This window comes from Trachurus japonicus, chromosome 23 (genome assembly GCF_045865225.1).
Source record: "Trachurus japonicus isolate A0001 chromosome 23, Traja_1.0".
Taxonomy (NCBI): Eukaryota; Metazoa; Chordata; class Actinopteri; order Carangiformes; family Carangidae; genus Trachurus; species Trachurus japonicus.
This window is the reverse complement of record NC_140929.1, coordinates 11297209-11309999: the sequence shown is the minus strand read 5'-3', so window position 1 is coordinate 11309999 and position 12791 is coordinate 11297209. Positions and strand designations below refer to the sequence as shown.

General features: G+C 37.7%; 1 protein-coding gene across 1 annotated transcript in view; it reads left to right on the top strand.

Moving 5' to 3' along the window:
- Positions 1-12791, top strand: part of col7a1l (collagen type VII alpha 1-like) — a 48427-nt gene that overhangs the window by 23194 nt on the left and 12442 nt on the right. Inside the window, exons 44-81 of the mRNA XM_085769634.1 lie at positions 695-766; positions 902-961; positions 1060-1095; positions 1500-1580; positions 1755-1790; positions 1897-1941; positions 2441-2512; positions 2659-2694; positions 3007-3033; positions 3215-3253; positions 3335-3388; positions 3817-3855; positions 4005-4040; positions 4151-4183; positions 4856-4921; positions 5181-5225; positions 5354-5389; positions 5475-5501; positions 5582-5653; positions 5820-5882; positions 6110-6127; positions 6216-6251; positions 6331-6369; positions 6452-6487; positions 6578-6712; positions 6816-6914; positions 7578-7781; positions 8067-8174; positions 9106-9150; positions 9601-9705; positions 10083-10130; positions 10246-10290; positions 10454-10552; positions 10972-11025; positions 11144-11194; positions 12426-12479; positions 12556-12609; positions 12739-12777. Coding sequence (XP_085625760.1) covers positions 695-766; positions 902-961; positions 1060-1095; positions 1500-1580; positions 1755-1790; positions 1897-1941; positions 2441-2512; positions 2659-2694; positions 3007-3033; positions 3215-3253; positions 3335-3388; positions 3817-3855; positions 4005-4040; positions 4151-4183; positions 4856-4921; positions 5181-5225; positions 5354-5389; positions 5475-5501; positions 5582-5653; positions 5820-5882; positions 6110-6127; positions 6216-6251; positions 6331-6369; positions 6452-6487; positions 6578-6712; positions 6816-6914; positions 7578-7781; positions 8067-8174; positions 9106-9150; positions 9601-9705; positions 10083-10130; positions 10246-10290; positions 10454-10552; positions 10972-11025; positions 11144-11194; positions 12426-12479; positions 12556-12609; positions 12739-12777 — 2244 coding nt within the window. The remainder of the gene's footprint in view (positions 1-694; positions 767-901; positions 962-1059; positions 1096-1499; positions 1581-1754; positions 1791-1896; positions 1942-2440; positions 2513-2658; positions 2695-3006; positions 3034-3214; positions 3254-3334; positions 3389-3816; positions 3856-4004; positions 4041-4150; positions 4184-4855; positions 4922-5180; positions 5226-5353; positions 5390-5474; positions 5502-5581; positions 5654-5819; positions 5883-6109; positions 6128-6215; positions 6252-6330; positions 6370-6451; positions 6488-6577; positions 6713-6815; positions 6915-7577; positions 7782-8066; positions 8175-9105; positions 9151-9600; positions 9706-10082; positions 10131-10245; positions 10291-10453; positions 10553-10971; positions 11026-11143; positions 11195-12425; positions 12480-12555; positions 12610-12738; positions 12778-12791) is intronic.

The window sequence follows — 12791 nt, the reverse complement described above, 5'->3', positions numbered from 1 at the left end:
CAGCCTGAGTAATTACAATGATGATTGAAAATATGTACTGTAGGTTATTTGTGTATTTTTTTCCTATTAAAGTAGCTTTCAGTATATATTGTGATGTAGATTCTGGGTGGCCATGTTAATGTTTTTTACTTAGATTTTGGATCCTCCTACTCAGGTTCGAGTCAACCAGTCTAATTAATTCTACATCCAGATGAACTGTGCCACCACAAATGAATGCAATTAAAACCTGCTACAATGTGCAGTGGTCTCCTCCAGTTCCCAGAAAGTCTCAGAAGTTTTTTTTAAACAAGTTAACACATCGGGCTGCTGTCTCACCGTGTTAAATTCAGTCATGTGTGTCTAAATTGTCTGCCTGTTTTTATCTTAAATGGCTTAAAATAAATCACGCTGCCGGAGGGTAGTGATTCTCTTGTTTTATTCTGTTGAAACATAGTTGTAATTAATTGTTGAAGGTATTCTTGCACACTCAGACTCAGTCCTCTGGGACTGCTTATCAAACACAATTAAGATTTTCTCTCATTAGCTTTTGCAGTGGGACTGAATGCTTCATTGAATGGGACCTTTTTAATCTCAGTCCACAGGGTACCATTTAAAGTAAAGAGAGATTTGTTTTGAAAGTGTTGTGATAAATTTGACATGGTGACCAGAATCGCTGATTGATTTTCTGTGCATGTGTATATTTGCTGTCTCACAGGGAGACATCGGACCAGTTGGCCCCACAGGCCCCCAGGGGATAAAAGGTGAACGTGGAGACAAAGGAGATAAGGTTAATAGTGAGAAAAGCCGAACGTCATTCTTGCATTTTGTCATTTCCAATTTGCTAATGAAAGAATAGAGTTTACAGCCTTTTAATGTCGAAGATGTACATATATACAGACACAGTTTGTGTTGATGTGGACAGGGTAGCCCTGGTTTTGGGATTCCAGGACAGCAGGGACCGAAGGGAGAGAACGGCGAGAGGGTGAGTTACATGAAAAGCGAAATCACTCAACACTTAACCTCTTGTTTGCTATAAGCAGTGTGTTGATTTGTACCATATTTATGTTTTATTAATTATAGGGAAATGTTGGCTTGTCTGGAAAACCAGGACCAAAGGTAAGTGATAACTCTTATCAATATTATCACATTAACAATGGGTTAAATGCAATAGTCAGTACTGAAATTGGTCACACGTCTTTTGTTTTGTATGTGCTTCTCTCACCAACCTCTGTCCAGTCACAGCAGGTGATGATTTCATTAAAAAACACACATAAATAAACTGTATAATACCGGATAGACATGAAAAGTTAAAAACACTGAGTTGGTGGAGAGCAAAGCAAGTGAATACTGGGCTTATACTGTATTTCTCAGGTGGCCATAAGCACCACTCGATAGAAAGTCTAATGTTGCTTCATGTCCATTGAATGTTGACTATGAATAAGCAAGTGATGATGACCAACATGTTTGCACAGCATTAACATTAATAAACTCTGTCTGTCTTTTTTTTTTATTTTTTTCAGGGGCTTGATGGCTTTAAAGGTGAAAAAGGAAATTTTGGGTTACCTGGCAATCCTGGAGAACCAGGATTAAGAGGTAAAGATGTAAGTAAATCCTGAGTGGTTGCCACAGTAATGATATAATGATGGTTTATATGGAATCTAGATCAGAGGTTACATTGACATGTACAGATAAAAGAGTCACTGTGAATTCACATGCTGCTCCTGTTCTGAGATATTTGCGCAGATAACTGAATATTGGCTTTGTGTGTACTGTAGGGTGTACTTGGAACTAAAGGAGAGCAAGGAGTTAAGGTACAGTTACCATGTCAGTGTTTGAACTAAGTTTGATAAACATTATTCAATCAAATGTCTATAAGATACTCATTTTAAGAAGTTTAAGTAGTGTTGTCTTTTGCAGGGTGAACTGGGACCACCTGGAGAGCCTGGCGAAAGAGGAATCAGGGTATTTCTTTAGTGTCTTTCCAAAAATATGAATCAATCCATATATTTTTTTATAAAACAGAAGCTGTCTTATAAAAAACAAAGAACAGTCTTTGGCTTTGATCAATTTGCAGAGGCTCGGTAAAACGTTTGCTCAGATGTCTTCATTTCCTCCCAATGTACCATTAGTCATATGAGTTAGATTCCCCTGTGACTCACTGTGCGTGTGTGATTTATTTGTTTTGTTTACAGTTCACTTTCAGTCCCTCTCATTTTCAGTCTGAGTTTTGGTGTGATAGCTATCACACTGAAAAATACTGTCAGTCTCCTTCTCATCTTATAGTTCAACCAGAATTCACAGGCTCCGCTGTCGGCCAGGACCCCTGCTGAGCAGCAATCAAGCTGCAGCAGTTATACACACATTTTCACTGCAACGTTTAATCCTGAATGTTTATTTTTGTCACTACTGTAGAAAACTGATTTAAAGCTATATCCTCTTTTCAATTTTGTTGGTTGATCAGGGTCCGCTGGGGTTACCAGGACGACCAGGGGACCCAGGAGAGAAAGGAGATACAGGGAAAACTGGGCTGCAGGTATGTTCATAGAAATAAAAGTGCAAACTCGAATAAGTTCTGACTTCAGCCAATTTCCCTACTAAACAAAACCTCCATGGTAAAAATAAATAAATAAAAAGATAAACTGTGATTTATTTATTTATTTTGTTTGTCTTTTGTTGCAGGGTATTGATGGAAAGAAAGGCGACAAAGGAGAGACGGTATGTTTGTATCCACCATCCCTCTCATTGATGAGTGTGTTTATTGTTTCTCCTGGCTCACTGCCTCCTGTTCATTCTTCTGTGTCAGTCACCATGTCACGTCTTCACAACCCGCTATCCTCCTGTGGTTTTTGTTTCAGTGTACTCACTAATTAACTCTGGCGTTTAGTGTGTGTCACCCCTCAGTGGCCCCGCAAATTTTTTCTTTGTGTTGCAAATATGGATCGTGTGTAGCGGTGTGACATTTTAGATTATAACTGTTGTGTTTTCTTGTTCTCTTCCTTTGATCGTGCCGTCGTTGTCGTCACAAAGGGAAAACCTGGACCTCCGGGAACACAAGTAAACAAAACTTTATTATCATTTCTGACAGCTTCTCATCAGTTCAGCCAGGTTTGAGCAAAGTTGTAGCAAAGATTACAAAGAGAGAAAAGAGCTCCACTCCGCCATCAGACCTTAAATGTTTTTCTCAATCAACTGAAATTGAAAGGTAAAATTTTCATTTTTTATTTCATCCCACCAGATTATTGCAGACAACAATATACTGACCAGAGTCATTAAGGTAAGATGAAGAATAGCATGACGTATCCTTTATTAGATTCAGTTTTTTCCATTATAGTATTAAAGTTCTTCTCCTTTTCAGGGAGAACAAGGAGAGCCAGGTGTGAGAGGAGAAACTGGTGTACCTGGACCAAGAGTGAGTAGCCTACTCAATAGTTCCACATGTCACAAACAAACTTCTACTCTAGATACTGCAAGTTCAGAGGCTCATGAATAATGAATATCACACGGAATATCAAACGCATTAAACATAAGATGCTGGTTGTTTTATATCTGCTCACAGAAAATAATCACCTGGTCGAAGCCAAAATGCCAAATTTTCTTTGTTTCCATCTTTTCAAATGTCACAATTTACAGGTTGTCTCTGTCTTGCGTCATAGTAATTTCATTGTCTTTGGGATATGGATATTTGATCAGCTATAGGTGAAAGTGAAGAAAATAAAATACATTTCACAGATGGATAATAAAGATAATAGTTAGTTTATGGTAGTTAGGTTCAGCTGCCTGAATGAATCTCTTGAATATTGAATCATCCATCATTATAATTCATGTCTCTCTCCACAGGGTCCCGAGGGTAAACCAGGATTACCCGGATCAGCCCTGGTATGTGTGTATCTTTTCAAATATGTGTAATGTCATACTGCTTGTATCAATGTGAGTCACAACTGTTTAAAAAAATGTATATAATACATTTACATTACATCTATTCATGTGGCTGTTGTCCAAAGTGATGTACATGTGTTGTTTAACAGGGGGGCTCTGGAGGAGAAGGACTTCCAGGAGAAAAGGTTATTAAAAAAAAAAACTTGTGTATTTCTTTATATGTGCCGTGCTCATATGAAAGACAGTTTTCTCAGATGTAAGAACTTACTCACATGATGTTTCATATGAACTGCAGGGTGAACAGGGACAAACGGGCGAGCCTGGTCTGGTGAGTGCATCACTATAATTTTGGATTAATACACTTTGTGCAATTATACTGTTCATACACAGACAGTAAAGAACTAATGTGGGGAAAGCTGCTGACTGCTGACTCACAGGTCACACGGTTTTGCTCTCTTTATTTATTGTGGTGTATGTGGTGGGAGTACTGTATTGTTTTTCTGTGAGAGCAAAAACCAAGACACATTCCTATCAACTTGATTTTACTTGTTGACATGGCAATAAACTCTTTGAATCTTGATTATAAAGCTGACAGAACATAAAAGCATGTTGTGAATTACAGAATTATCTCACCTATACAGATACATTCATAAATCAGTCACGTTCTCAAAATGTCTTTTTACACCCTTTGATTCAGATCTTTTATTGCACTTTTGTTAGGTCTTTTTATGTTGCTTTTATGTTTCGTCTGATGTCGAGTCAAGTTATCTCACTATGATTCTGTTAGAAAGATAAAGGTAGTTTTTTATGAAAGCAATATTACACACTGTACATGTGTTAGTTGCCAGATAAATCATTGACAGTGGGGTTTTTTGATTTGTTTTATCGTTTTGTTTCAAGTCGTCTCTACACACTTGCTTGTGTTTATCAGTCTGTATAGTTTTTTATGGTAAAAATTACAATTGTGTTTTTGTGTGTGTGTGTGTGTGTATGTGAACAGAGGGGAGAAAAAGGAGACCAAGGGCGGGTTGGCATCGCAGGAATCCCTGGTTTACCGGGAACTCCAGTGAGTGTTATTATGAATCACGGTGCCTGTGGCTCAGACATTACCTACCCATCCTTCATACGTCTCTAATGGTGACAGTCAGTGCTGCAGTCAACATTCAAGCCAATATAACATAATATATTGTTGTTTCAGGCGTGTAATTAGCATGAGCCATCTGTTTTTCCTACCATAATGATCAATCTGGAAAGAACATTATAATGTTGAGTATTACTATATGATGTAGCAGTGATGGTGTTTTTTTAATTCCTCTGCTCTACAGGGGAAACCTGGCACTGATGGAAAGAGAGGGCTGGCAGGAAAAGATGTGAGGAACATTTTCATTGAACAGTTACAGTACAGCACCATGCTGCTTAATGTACACATACATTTGACTGGCATTTTACATGTTCTTAGGTAAATGATTAAAATCACATACGTGTTTTCGTTTCACAGGGAGAAGAGGGACCGAAAGGAGATGACGGCCTAAAGGTCCTTTAACTCTAATGCAACCAACTAAGACATTTGTTATATACATGATTAAATACACGTGTTGACTTTTTTCTCTCAATTCCAGGGGGAAAAGGGCGACACAGGTGCAGATGTAAGTGTTTCTGAGGTTTAAAAAAGAATCTTTGCGAGAAAACTGAGGATGCAGCTTTGAGTGTTTTTGTTCTTTTGCAGGGTAAAGATGGTAGTAAGGGAGAGACTGGAGCTCCAGGTTTGCCTGGTAGGCAGGTACTTGTCACTGCAGAGGTAAAAACAATCACCTGCATTTCCCATTTACTTAATGAACAGTAGAGTGAGTGATATGATCTCAGTTGTACTTGTATTATCGATATTATTACTAAAGTTTTGGCTCATTGCAGTTTTTATGCCGATGCCTGGCTGTTTACTGATTTTCGCACGGTTCTGTTCACAGGGCGCCACCGTTGACGAACTCCGAGAAGCATTTCCGATCCCAATGGGTCCTCCAGGGGCCACTGTGAGTTTGATGTTCACTCCCCACATGTTTCTACATATTTATAGCTCATGAATAATGGCACATCATTTCATCTGTGGCATGACTTTATATTTTGTCTGCATGGCATCTGAGTCATCATTCAGTGATGATGATTTGTGGTGGGCTGCAGTGTGTAGTGCCATTATCTGCCACCAGATATGTCATGCATTGTAGATGCATGTACCAACGTCTTGTTTCTGTGTGTTTAGGGTTCACCAGGGATGAAGGTAAGATGGTAATGGGGTTTATACTAAAGTAAATGAAGAGAAAAAGTAGTAATAATGGTTTTATAGCTCATTTGCTGTTGTTTTGCAGGGTGATAAAGGAGAACAAGGCCTGAAAGGAGATAAGGTAGTGCTGATCTGTGTTATCCCACATGTGCATTGAAATGTAAATCAGCTTCACTACATTTATGTTCATGTTTTCAAAGGGTGATGCTGGAGCTCCTGCAAAATCTATTGAGATGAAGGTGAATACAGGCCGTAACACTGGGATACATGTTCTCATTTTGCATTCTTAAGTCATTGAGCAACATATTTTCTGTCCTTTAGGATATTGAAATAATGTTTGAAGCCTATGGCATAAGGGTGAGTGCTGAGCATGACACACTACACATTTTGAGGTCGACAGAATTTATAAGAGTAAAATAAATTGTAAAAAAAAAAAAATTCCCTCAGCTGCCTTTGCTGAAGACTTTGATGGACAGGCTGCTGCAGGAAGGGATAGAGGAGCTGCTTCATGTCCTTGGCACCAGCAAGAAAACAAAAGAAAACACAGCGACTCACACCTCCAACGTCATCACTGAGTACTCGGTATGTTAAAAAAAAAAAAACCTTTTTACAGAAGGTTTGGATGGAGTTTCCACACTACACAGACACATGCTGTTCGTTAAAAGTGTGTCTTTCATCTCAACAGAGTTCAGTGAAATTTGACCTCGCCAGCCAGCCCTTGTCGGAGCTAGACACCACTGAACACCCAGATTTAGAAGTCCACTCTCCAGAATCATTACCAGTTGTAAGTAACATCAGTAAATGTCCAGCCAAAATGTCAAAGCAACCAGTTTCAAGGATTTTCTTGTATTAGGTATAACTTTTGTGTCCAGCAATCTGCCAAAGTCCTGTCTTGATTAAAAATAGTGACACTGACATGAAATCACTAAAACCAAGAAGTATACCCCAAAAGAGAGTGCAATTTCCTCACCTGTCTGCTTAGGTTTTGTTTTACGCTTTAAAAAGCCTCAAAGGCTCAGTGCAGGTGTAAATAACTGATACATTTTCAAGGAGAGAAGAAGTATTGACCCATTCTTGTCAAAGGATACCAACACCATAGAACACACACAGATACTTGATCATGAGACCACCTCATTATACATTACAAAGAACATTTAAACAGGGTCAATACACAAACATATAAGCAAATATATTATGGATGACAGACCTGGTAATAAGTTAATTAATAAGTTTGTCTATTTGTGAATACCCCCTCTGGCTGATATCTTGATGTATTTATATGATCTTTCTCTTTCATATTTATCATATTTTAATGTTCTTTGTAATGTGTAATGTATATGTAATGTGTATTTTGTGATGAGCCTGATGAAGGCCACATTACTATTAAACACTAATACCAATGGTGCCTTTTCTCTCATCCACTAATTCCCTTTTCTTTTTTTTTTAGCCTTCAAATGAAACTGCAGAAGTTCCTACGTCGTGGAACATGACCACATTGAACAATGAGCAGGAGCTTGATGTGACTGAGACCAAGTTGAAGGGATCCACAGGGAAGAAGATCGTAGACAGAGGGGACAGTGATGACGTGTCTTCAATGAAAATGAATCTGACTGTAGTCAGTTCTACTTTCAATTATACTTCGGCCCAGGAGGTAAGGATATTTTACACTAAAGTATGCCAGCTTTAAAACGATTCATAAAACAGCATCAGTCAGATTTAAACTGGGTTGATCAACCTATTTTCATAAAAAGCTTTTAAATTGTGAACACAACGGGATATCGTAGTGTTAAATGTTACTGATAACATCTTGACTTGATACTTGGTTTTATACAATCTCTTTATCTCTGATATTCATCATATGTGTGGTCTATCCATGCTCAGATTGTTTTTGAAATGGAAATCGTGGTCAATAAACTCATTTATCTGTGGATGTCAGACGGTTTCAGAGTTACCTGAAACTGTGGAGGAGACACTTGTCCTCACTCAGGAGGATTCTCTGAAGAAGAACACGGGACAAAAGAAGAAGAACAGGGAACGTGGGAAGGTAAAGCCACCATGGTCATCTCATCAATAACCTGGTTTGCCCCTGATTGATTTAAGACAAGCATGAGTAATCTTTAAGATATAACAAGAAAAATAAAATATCTTTGGGGTCATTTTAACAAGTATTGATAACTTGCATTTATATTGTTAAAGGACCATTCTAGTATTTCATGTTTTAGCTCACACTTGCTACCTCGGAAGTGTTAACCACCATAGTATAAATATCAGGTTTATTTCTAGTTTCTCATGTTTTCAAGAACACACTTGTTAAAGGACTTTGTCATCAGAGAATCAAATTCTGACAGAAAACAAGAAATAAACATGAACACTGTTGTGTGGTGGATGCAGATTGTAATTAATTAATCAGTGTTTCATGCAAAAAAGTTCTCAACTCTTTGATTTTTGGGTCATTCAAAAATGCACTAGGTGGAGTTTTGGGAACAAAATTCAAGGCAATAAAATGGATCTTGCTAAAAAAAATTTTTAAAAAAAGTCCCTATGAGATGATTTGTTATGAAATCCATTTCATTAAGCATTAAAAACATGAATGATAAAATTACAAAAACAAGACGCATGAGAATATATTAGAATCTAATCAATTTCTGAAATTCCCCAAAAAAGAACAGTAGAAAAAAAAATATATATATGCAATTTGTAATAAATGAGCTAAAACATGTAACACTACTGGTGTGGTCCCATAAATACCAATAAGTATAAACTTATTTAACTTTAACACTAAGGGGTCCTAAACATCTTTTTTTAAAGGTGCTGTGTTAATTTTTTTTTATCATCATTAACTACTTATTCCCCTCTTAAATGTTGTCTTAAACTTAAAGTATCAACTCAAAGTTTCATACTCGATCAACAACAACTTCTGAAGCATGAGAAACCTTTGTGTTTTTTTCTCTCTGACTTCTGAACTTCTTAACCAGGGCAAAGGAAATAAAGGACGACATAAGAGGCAGAGACAACGCCTGGTAAATGTCCTTGAAGGGGTCGAACTAAACCTGGAAACTATTGTCACCAACTAAACATAAATAAACCTAACAACTAACACAACCATAAACACAGGCTCTAACGCTGGCTATCACTAACATGGCATTAACATTAACATAGCTATATTTACATAAGTGCTCTAATACTAAAATGTTTTATAAGCATAAGCTTTATGAATTAACAAAGTACATTATAACCACCAGAAATAACTGCTCACCATTCAGATGGTGGGGTAAGAAAAACTGAAAGCATGCATTTGTCCATGTGCTTTTCATTGTATTGATAACAGTTCAGCTAAATTTGATGAATGGATCGCTTTGTAATCACTTGGCATTGTTGTCGTCCAGCCATTAGCACAAGTGACAAATGATAATCTGTCACAGTATCTTCCTGTAATTATTGTCTTTTCTTCTTGTTGTCTTTATGTAAAGACAAGTGAGGAGGAGAAGCAAGGAGGAGGAGGAGGAGAGGACGAAGAAGCAGAAGAAGGAGGAGAGGAGTTTTATAATGGTGAAGAATACAGCTATGAATACAAGGTAGGCAGCTGCTGCAGTGCATGACTAAGTGGACACACTGTAGAAAACCTCAATTTAAAATGATGATTGATGACGTGGGGTTTGCCACAGATTTGGAGCCTTGTCTTCGTGGGTGTTTTCTTGTTAACAGTCCTGTCAAACTCGTAATCCATTTTTTTCCCCACTTTTTTACGTCTCTGGGGACTAAAATATATCAGTGCCCACGTAAAGCACTGGAGAGAGTTGATTAATGACACACCCACTACCTGAATTAATTATTAAGAATGAATTAGTGTCTTTTACAGCCCACTGCTTCGGCTCTGTACATCATCATCATCATTTAAAAGTTGTGATGAAATTATTATTATAATTTCTTTTTTTTTTCTTTTCCCAAACAGGAAGAACTTTCCATGGATGATCCGTCAGGCTTGCAGGAGAGGCGACAGGTAAACTTGCTTCAAACAGCATGTCCTCATCTGTTTCAGATGGATTGGGAATAAATGTTGCGATTCATTTTTAATGTAAAATGTGTCCTGTGTTTGTTTTTTTTATCATATGCAGCTTGAAGTCCAAACACATGCATTCCCACATCCAGTGGATAAACAGGTGAGCATCAACAATTCTGTAGCCCAGGTAATAACAAAAACTAATTCACTGTTCACTGTTGCAAGACTGTGCTGTGATAGAGAGGGGGCACAGACAGCTGAGCTCAGTTATGCACTGCCCTGATGTCCCTGAAGAATAATAACATATTTATGCTGTGTATTAGGAACAATTACCCCCAAGCAGCCCTGTCCAGTCAGAAACATTGGGAGACATCTCCACTCGTCCTCTGATATCCTTTTCAGGCAAAGACATAGACACACAGGTAAAAGCACACTTGATGCAAGTGTACAGTGTTTACTACTACTAAATCTGAAACAAAAAAATCTAAAACTTTGTCTGCAGTTACTTTAGTTTAGTGATCATAAATGTATATCTATCTGAACAGAAGTCCAGTCCAAAATTTGAATGAGTACATGCAAAAACATCTTATATAATATATGATAAAATAGTAAAAGGCAATATTTAAGAAATGAAAATGAAAAACTTTTCATAAATGCATTTGCTGTATCGCCAGTGCCCAATGTTTTCAGCAGCCTGACACTCAAGGAATATCCAATGTATATGACTAAGAAAGGGGACTTTCTAAACCACCTTGCATTTATTTGTGCACTGATACACGTTTTGCATTTAGAAGTATATACTTACTTATTTATCCTCTGCTTCTGATTTTTCTCCCCTCAGGCTGTCTTGACAGTCACAGAGCCACTGTCTCCACCTATGAAGGACATAGAAACGGTATTGAAGGGTGCTTACTACAAATGTCATATGTAGATTTTTACTCAATATTGTGCTTAACTTTGGAGGAGTATTTTTTCCCTGCACTGTTTCATTTTGCCTTTGTTGTCCCGACCAGATTGAAGTGTCGCTGCCCACTCCTCCCATCACAACAGAGGAAGCAGACAAGGTAGAGTGGTGGTTTTTAAATCTTGCAGACTATTATCTTGCATGCCTTGGAATGCACTTCTATTTTACTGACACTTAACAAAGAGGCCTGAAAGTGATGGATAAGTGCTTGTATTGAATGAAGGATGGGCTCCAGTATGCTATAAACACAAATAGAAATAAGCACTTGGCATCACATTTTCAGACCTTTTCTTCTCCTTCCTATGAAAATTTCACCAGTGCAAAAAGATGTTTGTATAAGGCTAATGCAAATACAATGGGAATGCAAAAACACCCACACAGTTTTTAACTTTTTTTTGGTTGTTTTTTTTAATAATACATGGACGTTGCCGAAGCATGAGACAGGACAGCATTTTTGAGCAGCATGCTTTGAGCATGATTTCTCTAAAGCTTGTCTGAATGGGAATGAGAAGCCGAACTAGACTCTGAGTGAACTCTTCAGCTTCAGAGGAGAGTTACTTTTAATACTTCTCTATCTCTCTCGTTTTTTAAACAGGACATCTCTTAATTCCCAAGAGACTGTGACTGTAGGGAGTTAAGCATTCATAAGAAAGCACACACTACACGGAGAGTGTGAATAGACTGTGAACTGTATTGCTGGTGAGGAGCCCTGAACCTGACCAACGACTCCTCAGCGACGATGTCACTCACCCAAAGCCATGGCCATAACAAAAAAAATAAATAAATCATGTGGTGGAGCTTTATAGAAACACAGGCACCACTCTTAAGATCTGAGCATCATGTCCTCATGTAAAGACTGTTGTGATTCTTGTTCAGTGTAAACACCAGTGTAGCCTTTACTTTACTCACCTTGTCTACGACTCCTTATTTATTTATTAAGACAAATACTTCTCTGTAACAAATAAGCTTTCTCACACATGTGCCAATAATTTCAATACATATTTCCTCGTGTCAAATTGTACTGAAGTTCTATTTATTGAAACATGGAAAAATGTTTTGTTTTTCACCAAAAAATACTTTGAATGCCAGTGATATTACTCAGAATATAAACAGTTTTGTAGCCAGATCAAACACTTTTCACTGGTGAAATTTTTCATTGAAATGTGTTTACCCTCTCTGTGCATGTATCCTCAAGTAAAAAAAAAAGTTAAAGTAACTGTCTAAGCCAGTCTGTGTCTTTCTTTCCTACATTTTCCACCATCATACACATAAAACTACACAGACTACACTGGTGTTTAATATGCTCATGAACATTTTGGGGCACTTGACAGATGCTTCGGTCTCCTGTCAGGGTGAGAAGAGGCGCCCCCCAGCCTCATTTCATGGTAAGTGTTTGCTGGTTTTGTGGAAGACAGATCGATAGCAATAAAAATGGAGGTAGTAATCGTTTTTATATTTTAGGTGTTCATGCCAGGTGCCCCAGGTGGAAGAAATCGGTTCAAGGACGCAGAAAAAGTAATTTTTCCACTAGATATTAAGCAGTCATTGAAAATTAAAACTGAGTTCATCACATAAATTATGAAATTACACTTTCATGGTCACGGTGAAGCAGATATAAGATGACGCTCTTCACTTTAATTTCAGCGTCTATCCTCTGGAGCTCAAGGCTACAACAGCTTCAATGTGAGTCTGAAGTA